The following is a 23,227-nucleotide window of genomic DNA, read 5'->3' as shown; positions in this document are numbered from 1 at the left end:
AAAATGTTGATGGAATAGGGAAGAGGGGGAGTGCAAGGGGAGGGGGGGGAGGGATAGATGTTACACTGGTAGAGTCCGTAACAAAGTCAATAAATGGACTGTCAGTTGCATAGCATTGTTGTGCAATTGCAATTTCTGATAAGATTGCAGTGTGAGAAATGTCACTGTAATTTTGATTCAGTTGGGCAACATATGGAGCACTGTTCATGTTGAAAGTAAGGGGTGCAAGAGGTAGATGAAATTTGTGGGCAGCATAGTATGCTGTACACTGGGGGTGTGATGGCGACACTGTCGAGATTTGAATTTGCACAACTTTAGCATTTACTCATCGTTAGGGGGTCACCAATAAGGAGCTCCAGTACATAGAGATAGCGAATGATAAATGACAAGTAGTATGGAGTACACAACACACTTTATTTTGTAGGAACTCCCAAGAATACACCACATAAAAAACTTGAGTCGTACAACTAACTATCCTGCTACCGTCAACTATCAGAAATAAGACTGCAAGCCGTTTTCTCTGTCCAGCGATGCTACTGCTACCATACTCTTAAAAGTCAGAAATAAAAACAGATCTCTAAAATAATACAGAAAATATGAAAAGAGTTGCAAATGCTGTTGTCACTAACTGTTCATCACCAGTTTGTGTCCCTTCATGATTGAAGACGCTGTTGGTTTCTGGAACTCATTTCTAGTTACACTATTAGCTGTTAGTAACATTATTCTCTGTCACAATCCCAATATGAGATCTCCATGGCAATGGGAGCCCTTCAAGTTTACTGTTGGCCTACATGAAGTCTCATACATCTTAGTAGAAAACAAAATTGACTGTGCAAACTGAACTAGTACTCTGCTCTACCTATTAGACAGACATATTGGTATCAATTAAGTACAAGAGCAAGTAACAGAAACAGACTAGTTAGGAGTGTATTTCAAACCATTTGATGTAAAATATCAAAACCATTTTGCCACCCCACACTATTCTCTGTGCTACTGAAGTAGCAAATGGTTCTAGATTATAGAAGCTTCAATTTATAAATTTCTTCCTGTTGCCAGCCAGTGACAAAAACTTCTACTGTAAATGGAAATATACATTGGCTGACAAAAAAAGTTAAGCACTCAGGATGCATGCACTGGTTCAGTTGGGAATGGTGCCACAAAGCAATTGTAGCATCTACTGAAGCAAGCTGGCCAACAACTGTCCTGACTGGGCCTTTATATCCTGGATGATGGCCATGGGCTGGAGTTGATGTCCAATCTGGTCCAGCATGTGTTCTATCAGTGACAGATCTGGTAATGTTTCTGACTATTTGAGTACTTCAGCATCATGCAGACAGTTCATGTAGACACATGCCATGTGTGGACAAGTATTGTTCTGTTGAAAAATGGCATCATGATAATGTCACATGAAAGATAACACATGAGAACACAGGATGCTTGTGACATACTACTGTGTCATTAGAGTTGCCTCAACCACTATCAGCCATGACTTGAAATCATAACCAACAGCTCGCCACACCATGACGCCTAGAGTAATGCTGTTGTGCCTCTCCACAACAATGGAAAAATTGGGCCTTTCCTCAGATCGACATCATACTAGCTGACAATGGTCCTCTGGGATTGTGGTAACCCACTGGGCTACCACTTAGATATGAAGCACCAGCCAACATCTCTGATGTGTCGTCATTCCAGGACTGGCCGTATTATGTGACAGTCACTCCACATTCACTATTGTGAACCATGACCACCAGCCTTAGACACCATGGCCAACAAACACTGCCTGATGGTTACACAGGTACTTCCCAATGCCACCTGTGACACACTGTCTACATATGTGATCGCTGACTGGTTTTGGTCCTCTCAGTCTCCTGTCACTCATCATGCTATTTGTTGTGCCATCTAGAACTGTACTTTATCTGTCTTACCTTGTGGCTACACTATAGACTGTATCCATTGTGAACTACTGTTCTGTGAAATCATCAAATATAGTTCTTCTGGAGGTGTCATCTTGAATTTTTTTATGTTGTGAGATGCAACATAACGGGCAACAATTGTGGGCATTTTTTATGTTCATTATATAACCATGGACCCTGCACAATGTCTACCTTACTTTCTGTATCAGTGGAAGTTGTGCTACAGCAATTTCTGCAACAGGGTTAGGGGAACAGAAGCATCAGAATGCCATTTTGTTCCCACGGCAGTTAGCTACAAACCCGCCACACATTTGAAAACCAATATAAAATGGATTAATACCTTGAAATAGTTTGTTTTTTGCTTTACATTGCGTCTCCAGATCAGTCCACGACTTTACTTTCCCTATATCTGCACTGGTTTCTGGCTTAGAATAGGTAACAAATTTGAATATATTTTTTCTACTATATTTCCGCCAGGTTACTCCGGCAGAGCATTCCGGATTGAGATTAAAGGAACCAAGCTTGTTACTACATGCTAGTCGTACTTTTTCTAATGCACCTTGGTCTTCAAATATTTTTTTATTAGCCCTATCATCTAATGTTAGTCGTTCAATTCTTACATTAATTCTGTACACATACGTAACTACTTTATTAATTATTACACCTGCATATTTGTTAGAAAAAAACTTAAATTCATCAGTAATATCATAATGCTGTAACTTGGAAAAATTAATTGCAAATTCATCATGCTTCTCAGTGGCGCCCATCTTTCCATACTCAAACCTCACACCACCAGTCTGCGTATATTCCGTGCGCCATTTACATATACGGCCAAAATACGGTTTAGTTAGATTCGTCCGTCGGCATATCCAACGCCTCGGGCGTGCAGCGTGACCCCTGCGGAACATCCTCATCCGACAATAGGCATACAACCTCTTCCGGGGTCTCCATGTCCGACGCGTCCGACGAATCCAACTCCGCTTTCACAGATGAACAATGAACAATATGACAATCCGCATGCACTACATTCAACCGTGAAATTAATGCTTCATCGCCAATTGAGAATTCGTTCGACACAAATATGACCAAGCCTCGGTGTTTTATAACCATCCCTGGTTTGTTCTTTACATTACCAGTGACAGGTCGTCCTTCAACTATGCACTTCAATATCGAAGCATATGGACGCCACCTAGACCACTCAAATTCCTCAAATACAATGACATTATGAACACGGGGATCGTATCCTCCAAATCCGAATTCGGAACAAAAGGGAAGATACACGTGTTGTCGCCGAAACACAATTTTCTCAATCAACGTAGACTTGCCGATATTTGTGTCCCCATACAAATATAATTGCTTCTTACGCACCTCTGTGGACCGAAAGGCCTGGTTATACCACCGTACAAAACGGCCCGCCCAGCCATTATACTGTAAATGACACTCAGAAAGGGACCTCACCACGAGCTTGTTTGCCTGAAAGGATTCAAAGTATTTTTCTATAAAACAGATACGGGACCAATTATTAACTAAAAACGGATCTGTAAAAATACTTTTCAGGATAATTGGTCCTGTATCTGTTTTATAAAAACGTCTGCAACTTCTTCAAGGCCGCGCACAGGCCAGGACGTGCCAGACCGGCTTGGACATGTTCCAGACCGTTGCGCAACGCCTCGCCGTCAAGAGTAATGAATACAGCCATTTGCAAAATTGATTTTCCTGTCAAGAATCTCACTCAGTACATACTAGCTTTTGTGAAAAGTGGCTCCTTTCATGGAACCAGCACACCTGACCTTTGACCAAATGTGTGCTCTCTTAACTAGCTACTTTCACTGACACCACTATTTCATTGCATCCCATTTGAAATATTATCAGTGTTGTAAACAGCTTAATCAGTCATACAGCATTTGGGTGGCTGAACTCAGGGACTTAGTAGGAAATGTCATTTTATGACTTCAGCACCTAAGGGAATGTAAGCAGAGGTGGTGATTAGGGATGCAGTGCTTCAAAATTTCCCTGGCCACTGACCATCAACCAGAATTCTGGGGTGAGGTGCCATTGTCACATCAGATCCAAGAGAGGCATCCAGCTTTGCCAACACGGCAGACACAGCAACAGTAGACCACAAACACCACCACACTCCAGCTCTATTTTGCAAACAAGAAATAAGTCTTGGCCCTCTGACCAGTGCTTGCATCTGCCATACCCAGATTGTTTTCGAACATACATCAGAGATGACTGCCCCAACAGGTGGGCACAATGTGAGGCCTGTTGGAAAGAAGGACATCTCATATCTGCTGCTGTGCTCTGAACAAAAAACTCTCACCTCAACAGGAACTAATGGACATCAATGTTATTTCATCAGAGTCTCACACTACAGTGATGACAACTAAGAAACTGTTCATTGTGCTCAGTTTTCACAATAAACAAGTTTAGTTCCAAGTTTAGATACTGGTGCCTCCATGTCCCTGTTAACCAGTCAAGTGTATCTCAAGCTGGTGGCATGACCCCTTCAATCCATAACTCATTGCTTAGTAGCATATAAGAACCAACACATTCCATTCAAAGGACAACTCACAATCATGACAACGTACAAAAATTTCATACGACACTTCACCTTCCTTGTGATTCACAGCATTGATATGGAAAACATATTCAGACCTGATAGTTTTACAGTTTTCAGATTTGTCACCATGACTCAGTCCACCTGGTCTTGGAATGAGAATCATTTTGGGAACTGAAAACTGTCAGTAAGAAATAGCCTGACATTTTCTCTGGGGAGGGGTCTAGGAAAAGTAATGAACTTTGTGGTACATGACCCATGCCACTCATGCTGTGGAATGCTGTCAACTGTGAGGTAGATAGAGTGACAGCCTTGGAAGTCAGTGAACCTATGTCTGCAAGTCAGTAGGCAACACTTTTGGCTATTGTGAAAAAACCATTAGGGAAACTGCAGCTGTGTGGAGACTTTATGGTTATGTTCAATTATGTTTAATTCCCAGTCAGAGATTGATGCATATCCCACTCTGAAACCATAGAAGCTTTTTTCTGTACTCACAGGAGGCCTGTATTTTTTGAAGGTTGAACGCTGCAGCTTGCTTACAGATACCCCTGGATGAGGAATCACAGAAAGTCCTGGTAGTCAAGATGCACCATGGATTACATTGCTCCAAATGCTTAGTTTTCAGGATGGCCAGTGTCCCAGTACTCTTTCAAAGATTCCTCAGGCAACTGCTACAGGATTTTTGGGCTGCATATGTTATCTAGATGACATGGTGCTGAATCGGGCCACAACGGAAGAACACTTAGGAATCTTGGAATGGCTGTCCCACAGGCATCTGTCTGCAAGCCTCAAATACAATCTCAAAAAATCCCTCTTTTTTTTTGGCAGCCAGTGGAATACGTAGGAGTCACCACACAGAAGTAGGGCGAAACTGTCATCATGCTTCTTCACTTCATAAATTTAAAAGATTTCGTCTTTGTCGGGGAAAGTAACATATTATGGAAAATTTATCTCAGTTTTGGTGTCAATTGACCACTACTTGAAAACCTTTGGAAGAAGGGCATATATTTTGTATTGTCAGAGACATGCACACAGGCACTAAAGACCCTGAAGCAGGTCCTCCTATCGGTAGCATGTCTCATCACATTTCAACTGGGCAAACAGCTAGTGGTAGCAACAGATGCCTATGAACAGGGCCTGGGGACCAACCTGCCACAATATGAATGTGGGTAGCTCTGAAATTTTGATAGCTATTGTGTTAAAGACACTCAGAGCTGGGCAACAGAAGTGTCCACAAATTGAAAAAGAAGCCTTCACGATAATCTTTGTGCTGAAGAAATTTCACACATAGAGAACAAAGTTTCACCTCAGTATGGATCATAAGCCATTTATCTCCCTCTTTGGTGCTGCAGTGAAGCTACATAGGAGAACTGCCCACCAATTTCAATGCTGGACAATGTTTCTCAGCAAGTACTGCTACAAAATTCACTTCCGCAGTACCACTCAACACGCCAATGTAGATGCCCTGTCCCATCTCCTGATGGGCCCTGATCCAGAGTTCAAACAAGATGAGATCCTGTGTTTCCAGTAGAATCAAAAGGCTCAATAGGCACATTTCCAGTCAAGGGGGTCTGTGTGGCCATGGCCATGGCCAAGGACACCATGTTACAACAGGTGTGATGGTACTTACAGCAGGGCTGGCCAGACCATATTCCCGGTCAGAACTCCACACTGTTTATAGTGTTACTTTCACATCCACCATCAGCTCTTGTACCAAGGTCACTGGGGCATATCACAAACTAAACTACTCACCCGGCCCAGTGTGTACTAGCCACACATAGACTGACATGTCAAACATCTTTTCTGCCATTGTTATCAATGTGAACAACTGCAAGAAGCACCTGACCAAACGTTCTCACCATGGGACCAACGCTCTCACACCCACGAGAGTGGGTTCATGTCAAATTTGCTTGCCCCTTCATGGATACTACCTGGCTGTTTGTCTTCAGTACATCCTCCAACTTTCTGTGCATGGTCAAATGTTGGTCTACATGTATGAAGGCAACAGTCACAGTGCTCAGCACAGTTTTCACTACTGAAGAACTTCCTCTCATGCTGGTGTTGGACAATGGCCCTTAACTTTGCTCCCAGGTTTTTGATGAGTTCTACTGCAGAAATGGTATTCAGTACTTGCCATCTCAGCCTTTCCACCTCAATCAAATGGTGAGGCTGGAAGATTAATGCAAACTTCTAAAACACAGATGAAGAAATGTGTGTCTGAAGCTCCTGCAAATAAGGTGCTAATCTTTTTCATTTATTTTTTTTTTAATTCTACATGTTGACTTCAGTAAGTCCAGGAGAACTCCTCCATGACTGTCAGCCATGCAAGCTCTTCCATCTGATGATGTCAATGCCTGTGGGTCTGTCTGTGGTGATGTCTCCATGCTTCTGGCTGGGCACCCTCGTGTGGGCACATGACTTCAGATGCAAATGGATTATGGCAGCCGTCTGGCAGCAGTGGAGATGCCACATGCTCCTTCTGATCACGGAGAATTTGACAGTGACATGCTTTCAAAATTAGTTCCGCCAGTCATGCCTAGACTCTACTGCCTCTAGTCCCTCAGTTCAACACACATCACAGTAATGTCGCCTTTCAATTCTCTTTCATTGGACTCTTTGCTAGCTCCCCTTCTGCTCACAAGCTGTACCTGTCCTCTGGTCTTCAGCCATGTTCGCCAATCCTGGCCAAGCCCTTATCTCCCTCTGTTTACAGGGTGCTTATGACAGACCGGATGTCAGAAGAAGATCAAGTTGCAGTACTGGCCCTACCAGTGCTGAGTCCACAACTGCAGTTATCTTCTGTGCCATTTCTGACATGGACATTGAGTGGCCTCTGCTAGCAGCATTGCACCCACCAAGATTCTGACTGTGCTGCTGGGAAGGGACCTTCCAGTTGCACGCTCCTGTCCACACAGACTGGGAGCTGGTGAAACCAAGGGGCCATCTGATGCTTCCAAAGACATCGACCTGTTCTGGAGTGCTCCCCAGATGCCCATCCAGGTGAGGGTAAACTCACTGAGCTGCATCCCACTGCTCCTCCATGGAAGATGGGATGTGGTAACCCACTGGGCTATCACCTAGATGTCGAGCACCAGCCAAAAGTGCATGACTGACACTTATGATGTGACAGACACCCTGCATCCACAATTGCAAAGCATGGCCAGCAGAGGAAGGCATCACAACTGTGCAACCATGCATGACAGCTGCATAGGTGCCTCCCAAGGCTATGCCATATATGTATACAATCACTGTCTGGTGTTCACCCTCTCCGTCTGCTCTTGTTCATGATGCTATTTATTATGCTAGCTAGAACTGTAATGTACCTATCTTGCCACATCGCTATGCCACATATTACATCCATTGTTAACTGTTGTGCTATGAGACCATGAAATATATTAGTTCTGAAGGTGTTATCCCATGCTTTTTACGTTGGAGTTACAACAGTGGTAGCACAGAACTTCAATTCATCACTGAAAACACTGCAATGTCATTCATAGTCAGTCCATGCTTCCCAATCATGACACCAGTCCTACCTGAGCCATTTTTGTTGTTGTGTTAGTGTCAGCCTACACATGGGATGATAATTCCTTAGTCCAGGTGCTGCTGTTTTCCAACCAATGATGTGAGATGACACAGAATGTTTCAGAAAGTTCATTACTTTTCTTCAGATGGCAGGCACAGATGTAAAGGGGTTTCAGTGGGTTTGGTGCACAATACGGTGATCCTCCCTTGTAATTATCAGATGTAGTCAGTGAGAACTGTGGTGATGAGTATGCCTTCTCTCACAGTCCCATGCAGTCTGATATTGGAGCACTGCCACATACAAATGCTTCACAGATCTTTATATCTCATAATTTCATCAGCCAGCCAAATGGATACCCACAATGAGTCTTCTTTCAAACTCTGTCAGTTGCTGATAATGCTGTCTCACATGAGCATGCAGCATCCCCTTCTCCTTCACAGCAATCATTCAACATCTGACACTGTTCACACCCCTTATTTACCCTACCAGACCTGATAATAACACTAATCATCAACACTACTAATGCACCATAGAGGACATCTAACTATAGCACAGAATTGCACTTTTAATCATTCACATGCCCACCAATGCTGTGTACATGTACAAAGTTTCATTGATATTCACTTTCTCTGTCAGTCAGTGTAAAAAGTATTCACCTGTATCTGAACATTATCTGCATGACAGCATGATAGCACATATAAATCTCATACAAACTGTACATAGTAAGTACATATTAAAATGGGTGTGCAGTGAGCAATGCTACTTGTTTGTTTTTCCAACTACTTTTGGTTCAAATTAAATACAATTTTGTTTATGACATCCTTAAACATTTCTTTGTGATCTTATATATTTCCACTAACTCCTGACAGATGGCCAAGTCTAACCCTGTTCACTTCTCTATACAACATAAAAATTAAAATTGTTGCAAGCCTTACTTTATCAGTAAATTGCTTTTACTCACTGTTCTTCAACTACTTACAGAGCTGAAGCCAAAAGGTACTGTGTTAGAACATGAAACTCAATTTCAGTCATAAAGTTGTAAATAATTATTGTAGCTTGTCTTGTTTCACAATGTCCATTATATCTTCCTTTTACCATTGGCACAGCCATCTTGAGATAAGCTGGAGGTTCTTTGGATTCATTTCACTTTTTGTGTATTAACATTAATAATAAAAGATGCATATGTTTATATTCACTGCTTATAACTTTTGTTGCAAACCTCCAAAAGATATAATTCCAGCAACAATAATGTAGGAATAGATAGAGTGCTACTTAACATAAACAAGACATGTTAAACTGCAAACAGGCTCAATTAAGGCATTTAAACGAAGCTTTCAGCCGCAGCCTTCATCAGCAAAAGAGAAACAGAGAAACAACACACCATTCATTCACACAAACAAGCAGACATCATGCACACATCTGCCAGCTCAGGTCAGAGTGCAACTATCACGTGGGATAGCAGCAGCAATCTGTAGGGAGCAGGCAAGGGATAGTAGCCTGGGACTAAAATGCCAACAATGTGGCATCAGGAGGTTGTGGGAGAGGGAGGTGGGGGAAAATGGAGTGAAAATCTCATGTGCTGCGAAAGGTGAGTGGGTACATTGACTGAGAGTGGCAAACAAAGAGCCTGGGAGATGAGAAGGGGGAGGAAATGATAGGACAGAGGGCATGGAAACCGTTAAATGGAGAATGTGGGGACAGTGTGTTACTGAAGACTGAGTCCGGGAAAATTACAGGAGTGGAGAATGTGTTGTAAGTTTAACTCCCATCTGTGCAATTCTGAAAAGCTGGTAGAGGAGGGGAGGAGCCAGATCTACATCCTCCCCTCTGCCAAAGCACCCACCCACCTTTCCCCACTCCTCTCCATTTGCTACATTTTTCCCCCACCTCCCTGTTCCACAGCTTTCTGATGCTACATCTGTTGGCATTCTAGTCCCTGCACTCTCAACCAAACAGGATTCCTCTGCCCCCTCCCACCATATCTGTACACTACTATCCATTCTTCTTCCCCAGCCCTCCAGATTGCTGCTGCCATCCACATGATTGCTTTCTGGCCCGAGCTGCTGGAGTTGGCAGATGTGTGCATGCTTACTTGTGTGAATGGATGGTGTGTGTTTCTCTGTTTCTCTTTTGCTGATGAAGGCTGTGGCCAGAAGCTTTGTGTCAGTTTCTTTTAATTGTGCCTGTCTGCAACTTAAAATGTCATTTTTATGGTAAGTAGCAATCTATCTTTTCCTACATTGTTGATAGTCCTATTGGATTTTCCATTGTTTAATTCAAGCAGTCACATAAACAATGCAATATGTGCAAAACAAAAACTGTCTTCCTCTTTCGCATCTTGACAACTACCACTAGCTCTGGCCTCCCATAAAAGGGCAAAGGTAAAACATATGTCAAGACAATTGTGTTTTAACATGAATAAATGAATTACTTGTCAATCTTCCTTCCAAAGTTAGTCTGAGAGTTTTTAATTAACAATTTCAGTGTCAATAACTTCTAGCATAACAAATCTTTTTTAATAAAAAATAAAATTCAACATATGAAAAATAATTCAAACCTTTTTTAAAAAATAGTAAAAATTAAAAATACACTCCTGGAAATTGAAATAAGAACACCGTGAATTCATTGTCCCAGGAAGGGGAAACTTTATTGACACATTCCTGGGGTCAGATACATCACATGATCACACTGACAGAACCACAGGCACATAGACACAGGCAACAGAGCATGCACAATGTCGGCACTAGTACAGTGTATATCCACCTTTCGCAGCAATGCAGGCTGCTATTCTCCCATGGAGACGATCATAGAGATGCTGGATGTAGTCCCATGGACCGGCTTGCCATGCCATTTCCACCTGGCACCTCAGTTGGACCAGCGTTCGTGCTGGACGTGCAGACCGCGTGAGACGACGCTTCATCCAGTCCCAAACATGCTCAATTGGGGACAGATCCGGAGATCTTGCTGGCCAGGGTAGTTGACTTACACCTTCTAGAGCACGTTGGGTGGCACGGGATACATGCAGATGTGCATTGTCCTGTTGGAACAGCAAGTTCCCTTGCCGGTCTAGGAATGGTAGAACGATGAGTTCGATGACGGTTTGGATGTACCGTGCACTATTCAGTGTCCCCTCGATGATCACCAGTGGTGTACGTTCAGTGTAGGAGATCGCTCCCCACACCATGATGCCGGGTGTTGGCCCTGTGTGCCTCGGTCATATGCAGTCCTGATTGTGGCGCTCACCTGCACGGCGCCAAACACGCATACGACCATCATTGGCACCAAGGCAGAAGCGACTCTCATCGCTGAAGACGACACGTCTCCATTCGTCCCTCCATTCACGCCTGTCGCGACACCACTGGAGGTGGGCTGCACGATGTTGGGGCGTGAGTGGAAGACAGCCTAACGGTGTGCGGGACCGTAGCCCAGCTTCATGGAGACGGTTACGAATGGTCCTCGCCGATACCCCAGGAGCAACAGTGTCCCTTATTTGCTGGGAAGTGGCGGTGCAGTCCCCTACGGCACTGCGTAGGATCCTACGGTCTTGGCATGCATCCGTGCGTCGCTGCGGTCCGGTCCCAGGTCGACGGGCACGTGCACCTTCCGCCGACCACTGGCGACAACATCGATGTACTGTGGAGACCTCACGCCCCACGTGTTGAGCAATTCGGCGGTACGTCCACCCGGCCTCCCGCATGACCACTATACGCCCTTGCTCAAAGTCCGTCAACTGCACATACGGTTCACGTCCATGCTGTCGCGGCATGCTACCAGTGTTAAAGACTGCGATGGAGCTCCGTATGCCACGGCAAACTGGCTGACACTGACGGCGGCGGTGCACAAATGCTGCGCAGCTAGCACCATTCGACGGCCAACACCGTGGTTCCTGGTGTGTCCGCTGTGCCGTGCGTGTGATCATTGCTTGTACAACCCTCTCGCAGTGTCCAGAGCAAGTATGGTGGGTCTGACACACCGGTGTCAATGTGTTCTTTTTTCCATTTCCAGGAGTGTATAAGTATTACACTTCTGTCCAAATACATGTTCTGAATACAAGTGTACAAAACTATTTCATTTTAATGATATAAATAAAATAGAAAGAAACATTTCACATGGGAAAAATGTATTAAAAACAAAGATTCCACGACTTACCAAACGAAAAGGTGCTGGTAGATAGCCACAATAAAAAAACACAGAAACACACACACAAAAATTTCGAGCTTTCGCAACCCCCAGTTGCTTCATCAGGAAAGAGGGAAGGAGAGGGAAAGATGAAAGTATGTGGGTTTTAAGGGAGAGGGTAAGGAGTCATTCCAATCCCGGGAGTGGAAAGACTTACCTTAGGGGGAAAAAAGGACAGGTATACACTCGCACACACACATATCCATCCGCACATATACAGACACAAGCAGACACATTACCTTATTGTCTGCTTGTGTCTGTATATGTGTGGATGGATGTGTGTGTGTGCGAGTGTATACCTGTCCTTTTTCCCCCTAAGGTAAGTCTTTCCGCTCCCGGGATTGGAATGACTCCTTACCCTCTCCCTTAAAACCCACATCCTTTCATCTTTCCCTCTCCTTCCCACTTTCCTGACGAAGCAACCGGGGGTTGTGAAAGCTCGAAATTTTGTGTGTGTGTTTGTGTGTTTTTTTTATTGTGCCTATCTACCAGCGCTTTCCCATTTGGTAAGTCATGGAATCTTTGTTTTTAACATAAACTATTTCATTTATGACATTAAAACTATAAGACATGAGGTAACTAATTGAACTTTACTGGACTGCACTGTAGATTTAGGCAATGTAATAAGTTATCCAATACATGGCAAGAGTGATTCATTATCTGTCATCAACACAAGAAAACACAAAATCTATTGACCTTCCCACATGTGCTGAATGGAGTTTTGTCACTGAAGCATCCGTTGGTTGTGAAAGCTTGAATTTTGTGTGTGTGTGTGTTTGTGTGTCTATCAACATGCCAACGCTTTCGTTTGGTAAGTTACATCATCTTTGTTTTTAGATATAATTATAATGATATATATGTAGATGGTAGGAGGGACATGAAGGCAGGTAAATTGATGTAGATGGACCAAGGAAGTTCTTTGTTGTATTTTAAGACACAGGATTAAGTTGAAGGCCTAATGGAAGATGATAATGAAAGCATACAAGAGCAAGATGTATGCATATCAAAGACCAGGGTATCATCAAAAGCATCCCAAGGAAGCGTAGGGCTGCTATTGTTCTCAATATACATAAATGATCTGATGGGTAGGATGAGCTGCAATCTCTACTGTTTGCTGATGACACTGTGGTATAAGGGAATGTATCACCATTGAGGGACTGTGGGAGGATACAGGATATATTACAAAGAATTTGTATTTGATGGGATAATCACAGCTTACTCTGAATGCAGAAAAATACAGGTTAATGGAGGTGAGAAGGGGAAAAAATCCTGTAATGCTTGAACACAGTATTTTGATGTGCAGCTTGATACAGTCAAATCAGTTAATAACCAGGTGCGATGTTGCAAAGCAATACGTAATGGAATGAGCAGATAAGGGAGGTATTATGGAGGGTGAATGGTAGACTTCAGTTTATTGTGTGAACTTTGGGGAAGTGTAGCTTGTTTATAAAGAATACTCTGTATGCTAAACTAGTGCAACCCATTATCGAGTACTGCTTGAATGTTTGGGAACCCCACCATGTTGGACTAAAGAAAGAAATTGAAGCAGTTCAGAGGCAAGCTCCTAGATTTGTTACTGTAGATTCATTCGGCATGCGAGCATTATAGAGATTCTTTGTGAACACAAATGGGAATCCCTAGTGGGAAGACAATGTTCATTTCATGAGAAAATTTAGAGCACCAACATTTGCAGCTGACTGCAGAATAGTTCCACTGCCATTAACATTCTCATACGGACTACAAGGCAAGGTAACAGAAATTAGGGTTTGTACAGAAATATATAGAGGGAGTTGTTTTTCCCTTGCTCCATTTGCAGGTGGAGCAGGCAAGGATTTGACTATTAGTGGTACAAGGTACATTCCACGATACACCACAGTGCGGCTTGTGGAGTATGTATGTAGATGTAATCAAGGAGACTGCACCCTCATGCTCTATAAACATTTCTTGAAAGTTTCTCAGTAACTCTAATCAAAATCTTTTTGGTAAACACCAGCACAATTACTAGTATAGGAAATTTATATCTGAGAATTTGTCTTAAAACCTCAAGGAAAATGCCATAATATAAAGCTGCCAGTATATAAAAATTAGTGTTGATTGTCAGGACTGAAACTGGTGTAAGTGAAAGTGAAACTTAAACTTACATGCACAGTTGGTTTGAAACCATTTCTTTAATAAAAAAAATCAAGGACTGATTCAGCATACCTTTGTTGCACTACTGTGATTATGATTTGGATCAATACTAGTCCTACTAGAGAAAAAAAATAATAATAAAAGGATAGAGATTTCAGAAACTCAACACTACCTTAATTCCCAGTGGAGTTCCTCCAGTGTTATATGGAACAAACTGCTGATTTAGTTCCACTATTAAAAATAATTTGTCACAGAACTCCAGAGTAGAAGATTGCCCACATTGATTAAAAAAATAAAAAATAAAAAAATAGGAAACACATTTACTACAATTGCAGCAGAATTGAGTCATAGACATACTACTCTGTGTCACTGACACACATTTGATTACAGAAAGCATGTGGAATCTATATTACATACGATTCTTCCTTTCTACAGTGATATGTAAATTCGGATCCACTCAAGCAGAGCTGCTTTCAGTTTTGTATGTATAGTAGACTGATAATTTGTGTATATACTTCATCCACAATTTTCTCTTGAATTGTGGCATGTAGTACTGACATGAATTTTCTCTAATCACACAAATAATATAAAGGTATTCCAATATTCCTGTAATCTTTTTGCGAGGTATGAACTATTCCCTTGGAAACTTTACCATTTCGTAAATCAAACCAATCATTGTCCATCAGTTTTCTGTATTGTGACAATAAATCTAACAATTTCCCACACAACTTTTAACTGAATGTATGCTTAATAAATGGTAATATTTACTGTACAATTTTTGGTGAATTCCAGAGTACACAAAGTTTTCCACTGTTGGCCTTTTATCCATTTCTTAATCTGGCTAGCTAAGAGAATTCCCATAACTTGTGCATCTTGTTCAAGATAGGCTGAGCAATTTTCTTCACAAAATACAAACCACTTCTATAGGTAGCTCACCTTCAACACTGCTTCCACTTTCTATTTTGTTTCTTCTTCTCCTCTTTCATTTTTTATCTGCCCATGCAGAACACAATATTAATTAGAATACTGTCATACATTAAGGATCTCAACAATCATTCTGTATGAAACATATTTAATGCAGCATAATAACAATTCAGTTACAACAATTTCTCTTTATATTTAATGCAAGTCATTGTTTACGTAGGTTCAGCATTTCACTGTATTTTACAGGAAACTGAAATAAAGAGCCCATGGTGAAACATATTAACAGCAATAATAATCACAAAAGTGTCAAGGGTGTAATGGCTAGACAAAAAAATGTTGATGTATTCTCTGACACAGCCACTTCTGAAGGACATCAGGCTTTGATTCTGAACAAACAGCAAAACGACATGACACAGTCTTTTTGTCCTTAGAAAAGTAAGATATGGATTAATGTAAAACATATTTACATGGTACCAGGTGGCAATAAGCAAATACCACAAGCTAATAACAGTAGCCACCTCATGGCTAGACACTAGCTGTAACAAATAAAACACTATTGAAATACACTGAATGAGATGACTGCTGGCCACTGTGGCCGAGCGGTTCTGGGCGCTTCAGTCCGGAACCGCACTGCTGCTACGGTCGCAGGTTTGAATCCTGCCTCGGGCATGGATGTGTGTGATGTGCTTAGGTTTTTTGGGTTTAAGTAGTTCTAAGTCTAGGGGACTGATGACCTCAGATGTTAAGTCCCATAGTGCTTAGAGCCATTTGAACCATTTTTGAATGAGATGATTTACCTCTCCTTTTTCCCCCCTAAGGTAAGTCTTTCCGCTCCCGGGATTGGAATGACTCCTTACCCTCTCCCTTAAAACCCACATCCTTTTGTCTTTCCCTCTCCTTCCCTCTGGCCTGATGAAGCAACCGTTGGTTGCGAAAGCCTGAATTTTGTGTGTATGTTTGTGTGTCTATCAACCTGCCAGCGCTTTCGTTTGGTAAGTCACATCATCTTTGTTTTTAGATATATTTTTCCCACGTGGAATGTTTCCCTCTATTATATTTATATCTATACAGAGTTTGAAAAGGTAAAAATTAACTTCCGACTTCATACCAGAGCACAGGAAAACAGGTACAGTATCTTGTTCAGCATTTTGAACTTTATTTTTTGTAACTGTACACTTCACTTCATGTAACAGTATAGTGTATTAAGCTGTGGAGCATCAGCCTCTGGCAGGCAAAAGATGTCAGACATGAACCTTTGCTATGGCCGACAATGGCTTGATAGCAGTCAGCATTTTAAACCATGCAACGGGCTGCTTGTTGTTGTATTCACATATGAAGTGTAGGAAAAATGATTGCTTCTTTGCCTCTGCACATGCTGTAACCATCTAATCTTGTCTTTGAGCCCCTTTCAGAACAATATGTTGGGAGATGTACTATCTTCCTAGATTGCTAACTTAAAGCTGATTCATAAAACTCTGTAAGAAGGCTTTCATGGAATAGTTACATAGACAGGGTATTCAGAAATTCCCCTTACAAACTTCTAGGATTTGTAGAAATAAGTCAGTATGTAATATTTTGTATAGGAACCCATGTCCGGAAATGGACATTTCTGTTCTATAAAGGTTTCAGTTCAGATGTTTAACTCGTCCACTCCTGCTTGAGGAATTGAATTAGGCATGATGCAGTACAATTATTAGGCAACAATTTAAAAAAAAAAAATTATCTCTTACTAACTTTTTTTTTGTATTAACATTTTAAAATTACGTGTGTACATTATTCCAAAAGAAAAAAGGTGCCAGCATTCTGTATTTACAGAATGTAATGTTCAAGAGTTAGTACAAACAAACGAGCTTAAGTGATAAATGGACGTTTTGTTATGTTTCCTTTCGAACAGTTACCTGATAACCATACTGTATCGCACACGATTCAATTCCTCAGGTAGAAGTGGATGAATTAAACATCTAAAATGAAACCCTCATAGAACAGAAACAGTACATTTCTGGACATGGATTCCTAATCAAAATATTATGTACCAACTCCCCTCTACAAGTCCTAGAAGTTCGTTAATGGGAATTTATGAAAACCCCGTATACTCAAGCACCTGCCAGTTCAGGTTTTGTGCATCTCCAGACATTCTTCCGTGGGTCAAACAAACTTATCATTTATACTGCACTTCTTTGTCTCCATTCCATATCCCACATTAGTCCTATATAATATGGCCCCCACATACCTCTGTAAGGAACCTCCTTTGATAACTGTCTGTGCATTTTCCTAGTGTCCCATCACTGAACTGAAGTATGGCACCTGCTTTAGCTGTGACTTAGCCTATCTGATAATTCCATTTCACACTACATCTCTTATCTTTGCAACAGTGTGATAACTGAATTCTCCTTCGTAAAGGAACTTTTGCAAAATGGATTTCAGCATTCTTTCTTTTTCCCCAGCTACCATCAATTTATAGGGAGCTGGCAGTAATTTTGCAATGGCTTTGGGAGCCACTACCTTTTTTACCCTCATAACACATTTTTTTCTGTACATTGTATACTTTGAGCTACTGATTTGTATTGTATTACTTTGAAAATCGCTATGTCATTGTAAAATAATAAATAAATAATAGCCTATATATGTGTATTGCTGTATGCAAAATTGGAGAAAACCCCTGGCAGCACTGATCTGGCATTGGATTGAGAGGATGGATTTTAACTGTCAAAGTATCATTGCACTTGCAGGAATAAGGGTATTTTTGGGATGGAATTTTCTGGTTATCAACTCCTCAACACGTCTATTAAAAAAAAAAGTTAAAACCACACCACAGAGGGAAAAATAACGATCTTCATTGATGACAAATATTAGCATTGAAGCTGAATGTATTAAATAAGGATGCCATGACACAATCATATGATAACCTTCATAACATAACTTACACTTTGGACAGTGCTACAAACTAGCTTGTTCCTCACACCTTTGTTTAAAATGGTTTCTTTTGCAGCATTCATTCATATGACTTACCTTCCAATGTAACCTAAACCTTGGTGTGTGTGTGTGTGTGTGTGTGTGTGTGTGTGTGTGTGTGTTTTACATATTGTTAACTTTTTGTGATTAAAAATGTGTGTTTGAGCATGATTTATGATCAAGATCTCCATCTGACAAAATTTGTCCATCATTATGTGATCTGGTCTTGGTTGGATGAATAATCACTGACAAAATTCCATAAAATAAATATTTTTTTTTATTCTACAACAGCATCATTATCTACAAATAAACAAAATATCCATTCCAGAGATGAAGTATACATATGTAATACATACATGATGATTATGATGATGATGATGTAATTTAAATTTATTGATGTTTGACAAATAGGAGTAGCAGTTTGTACCTCAGCATGTCTATCACAATGTAATACAGATTTTTTTTCAGAGTACTCCATTTTCTCACACTTGCTTCCCACAATATATGCAATCACTGATTATGTATTAATGTTTAAAGACTTTTTTCCCCAAGTTTCTGGAACATGCAGCTTAAAAATTACTTACTTCTCAAACACCTATAACATGATTTAAAAACTGGCAGCACCATTACAGTTACCATACACAACATCACACAGTTTTAACAAAGACTGTAATTATTATGTAATACTGAACATTTATCATGTGAACAGCTAACCAGGACAAAAAAGTTAAAACTTACATCAAAGCTAATATCTGGCAATTTATATTTTGCAAACATCTGACACTTTGTGAATCTGAACATTTATGGCTTTTAGATCACATGTTTCTCTAGTGCACTGAAGCAATGATCTGCTTAAAGGATAGAGGGTAATGTAAAACTCTGCACTATTTCTGATCACTTGGCCTGTACACATGGCACAGATTTTAATTAATTGAAAATGGCATGAATTACAATTTCAAACAATTGCGATAGTGCAACTGACAGCCTGTCTTTGTGCTGATATACTTTGCATCTAACTAGTTTTGTATACTATTAGAGAAAAGCAAGTGCATACAGAGTCTCTCTCTCTCTCTCTCTCTCTCTCTCTCTCTCTCTCTCTCTCTCTCTCAACACACACACACACACACACACACACACACACACACACACACACACACACACACAAAAGATCAGGTCTTGTCATGTCATTTCATTTCACAACTCGAGTATCTCCTCTTCTCACAAATTATTGCAACAGTTCACATAAAGCAGGAACTATACTTAATATCAGATACAATTCATACAGCAGAAATAAATACGCAAAATATTTGCAGCATCTAGGAAAGAAAAATATTCGCAACATTCATGAACAACATTTTCTCCCAATAATCACTAAATTACCAGAACCACCTCATTGAGGTGAGCTGAAAATGTTGTCAGAGCTGCAAATACTAAAACAATGCAGCTGTCATACATATGAAACAAAGTTTCATTCTGATGGTTTCTTTCGGTCAGGACTGAGGTAGTCTTTGTACATCTGATATCCAAGACCAAGAGTCATGCAACCAACAACCATACTTTGCGCAGCAACTCGAAGCTGCATCAGGAACACTGATGTCGACATCTGTCCACGATGGCGGTACTTGTAAGCACCAATAGCACATGCCGCAACAAGACCAGCTAGACCTGTAACAAATTGTGGAGTATACATTAGACAGAGAGTTTAAAATGTCAGACATCACTGACAACAGCAGTTAAAGGATAAGCTTCTGCAGTGATGAAGTGAATGCTGCCACCGATCTTACTTGCAACATTTTGATCACTTCTTTGCTTGTTCATTACTTTCCCTTCAGGCTGACAAACACTTCATTTTCACTCCCTTTGTGCCAGTACTAACTGTTGGAGGAAGTTAATCCACACATACCTCATACTTTCATCTACACAACTTCCTGGCAACTCTAGAACAATAATCAAGTACTGCATACTTTACCAATATTGCTTTTCCTTGCTCTGGGTACATAATATATTTACAATTAAAAATTGTATAGTGAAGACATAACACTGGGGGAGGAGGGGGAGAGGGGATGGGCTGAAGAATGAAATCCTCAATCTATCATCAGCCAGCAAAAATAGCATGTGGTGACTGGTGTGCCTCAATACAAATAGTTCCAACTTTCACATTTCTCTGAAAAATTGTTTCCTCAGGGTGTTAAATACCATATTTTCTATTATAGCTCATACCAGTATTTTGCTAATGATTAAACAAACTGTTGAAGCTTCGTCTGGAGCACTGTCAAAATAACTTACAGACAGTATGCAAACAACAGTGACAGACACTGCAACTACTGAATGTATCACTCCAAAGGAATAACATATGAATGAAACAATATACTGAATAAATTGCATTATCAACTCTAGAATAACGCAAGACAGTGATTAATAGTTACAGCCAGTCTTCAGTGTCTTGGAGAGTGGACAAGAGAGCAGGTGTGGTCTTTCTTGGGAGGATGAGAAGCTTATGCCAGTCTTTTTCCATAAACTGTTAAGTTAGCATTGTGCAAATACTTACCAATAGGTACGAACGGCGCTTCCTTAATTTTTCTTGACAGTTTATCCGTTTGCGATTCGTCACGATACAGGATTGGCGGAGACGATGCCATTTCTTCTGATTCCGCAACCTATGCGAACAAAGTGATTATTGCATAACCCGCAAAGTAAAATTATTTACTTATGTAATCTATTGGAAGTAAGTGTTGCTCAAGGATTGCAAACTTCTGAAATCGAAACCTCACAAAGTAGAATGCTTAACTGGGGGATTTTACAAAAGATCCAGCGCAAGAAGCTACAGTACTGTCATTAAAACAGTAGGATAAAAGTAGTAATCGCCGGCCGTAAATACAGATTGACATAAAAGCACATAGCAAGATAGGTGCAAGTCAGCATCATAATTTCTTGAAAAAGTTTTCTATTGCATTAATTTTTTTATTTAACGCGTGTGCAAAAGAATTAGGCCTACATAGAAAGCAGTTACTTAGCTCGTGTCCTACAATCTCCAAGCAATAAATGGTCTAGGTTCTAAATGTTACCGATAATGAATATCATATACCTTGTTAGGCATTCCAAGTTCCGCTTACAGACCTATTAAAAAGGCGAAAGAAAAATTATCAGCTGATACCGAAAATGAAATTGCGGACATTCAAAATTTTTCAATTTATTATATCACGAGCTTAACACTTTCACTGCTGAAGATTATCAGTTATCACAATAGTTGCGTTTTCCTTGTTCTAGTTATGTTATCACTCACAACTTACCACTTCCCTTGCAGAAATTTAGCGCTGCCGACAGTCGTGTGCCACACTGACCCCCGCACAAAGATTACTGAAGGACACCAAAGACTACTACCGACTCGAGCAGTGACGTAGGTCGGTGAATCGTTTCGTCAGCCCAGCTGTCACGTGAAATTACAAAATCTCGCTCAGATGACCAATAACTGAAAGTATCACTCTTGTCGCGATGTTTCCTCGATTCTGCACTCACTGGCTTCCACGCAGATCAACTGAGTGACTAGTGTCTCGCACACAGCATGAGTATATATATATGAGCGTCCTCGCCTACGGACGCTGTGGAGGGGGACAACGTGACGTGCAGGTTCAGACGTAGGCAGCAAGTGAATTTGCTGTAGCTTGTCTCACTCGTCAGGACACATCAGCTGATTTCAGAGCTCAAGGAGGCTTTCGCACATTGCAATAACAGAGGAGACGAAAAATTTATTTGCCGTTCCGAATAAATATCTCATAACATTTACTCTGAATATAATCAATTTAACACTTAACTAACTTCAACGTGTCTCGTCTTTGCTGCCGCCTGCATTTAAAAGATATGCAGCTTGACAGAAGCGTGATATGTTGATGGTAAGATTCTTCGAGATTTTCATGAATATGAATGTTACATTATTAAGACGAAAGAATTGTTAACTGTGGTGCTTCTGTTACTAATCTGACTACGGGCTTTTTTTTCCCTCCAGCTGCTTATCATTATTTGTGAGGGACATAGTGGCTCCCAGCTCCCATAAGGCAGTTATAAACTTACAGAAATACCGCTAGTGTCACATGTGCCTACATCTAATTGTTATCTTTTAGGTTTTTATGAGGTTTTCCAAAATTACCACATCCTACTTAAACCTATCTAACGAACCTCCGCCGTTTTAATAAATCTTTTATTTGTCAAAGTTATTCTAATTAAAAGACGCAGTAGTGACAATGAAAGATCGCTGATAATCGCATGTGTTAAAATGATGCCGAATTCAGTGTTCGTACTGGTGCTCCTGTGAGCCGCATACCGGTACTCTGTATCCGAATTATTTTCTATTGATCTATGGCTTGATAAATATTGATCAATCCAAACTGGCGTTCACTCTCGACGAATAGCACCTCTTACACAGTTGCAGGATGTTATCACTTATAACACAGGAGCAATAGCATTTTAAACAATTCCGACTTTTTAATACCGCAGTAACGAATGATGTGCATCTTCCAAAGAAAATAATCCCATACGAGATGACTGTGGTTTCTCGTATTCAGATGTCTAACACCAAAAAAAATATTCTCTTGCACCATTTGTCTAATTCTGCTGTATTTAACACATGCATGCAGCGGTGTACCCAGCGGGCAGTAGAATAAACTGATGCTCCCAAACATGACATGTATATATCTTGCCCTAACACGTAGGTAGACGTATCTCTGTGAAGAACGCTCGAACGTACAACGGATACTGACCATAGTAGTAACTTTTATTTGTTGTGAAATCTCGAACTATTTCGCTGTTCACCTTGAAATTGATATAAGCTGACCCCCTTCCATCTACACGGGACGCTGTGTACATTCTTGTTCGCATCATAGTTATTTCAGTAGCTGTTTTTATTATGCGACTCTGGTTTTCAGAAAATAATATGCTCAGTACATATTTTGAAAACCAGCAAAACTGTAACTTTGATAATCAGCTGTACAGAAGCTTCTTATTCCAAATACGTTCCGTTCAGAAACAAATCATAGCGGTTATGCTGAAAAT

At 40.8% G+C, this 23,227-nt stretch overlaps 1 protein-coding gene across 1 annotated transcript; it reads right to left on the bottom strand.

The window, feature by feature from the left end:
* Positions 1 to 18,729: 18,729 nt before the first annotated feature.
* On the bottom strand, positions 18,730 to 21,741 carry LOC126171654 (HIG1 domain family member 1A, mitochondrial-like). The gene is made up of 4 exons (XM_049920816.1): positions 21,472 to 21,741; positions 21,267 to 21,298; positions 20,730 to 20,838; positions 18,730 to 19,846 (listed from the first exon to the last, which is right to left on the bottom strand). Exons 2-4 carry the CDS (start codon positions 21,276 to 21,278, stop codon positions 19,650 to 19,652), a joined length of 318 nt encoding a protein of 105 aa, XP_049776773.1. The 5' UTR covers positions 21,279 to 21,298; positions 21,472 to 21,741; the 3' UTR covers positions 18,730 to 19,649.
* Between the last annotated feature and the right edge of the window lie 1,486 nt (positions 21,742 to 23,227).

Source organism: Schistocerca cancellata, chromosome 1 (genome assembly GCF_023864275.1).
Source record: "Schistocerca cancellata isolate TAMUIC-IGC-003103 chromosome 1, iqSchCanc2.1, whole genome shotgun sequence".
Classification (NCBI taxonomy): domain Eukaryota; kingdom Metazoa; phylum Arthropoda; class Insecta; order Orthoptera; family Acrididae; genus Schistocerca; species Schistocerca cancellata.
Note: the sequence above shows the minus strand (reverse complement) of the source record. Positions and strands in the feature narration are given on the sequence as shown.

Bases quoted from the DNA above. Each gene is read 5' to 3' on its own strand.
- LOC126171654 (XM_049920816.1), bottom strand. The intron at 19,847-20,729 runs GTAAGTATTTGC...AATTTGTTACAG, and splicing joins AGCGCCGTTCGTACCTATTG to GTCTAGCTGGTCTTGTTGCG.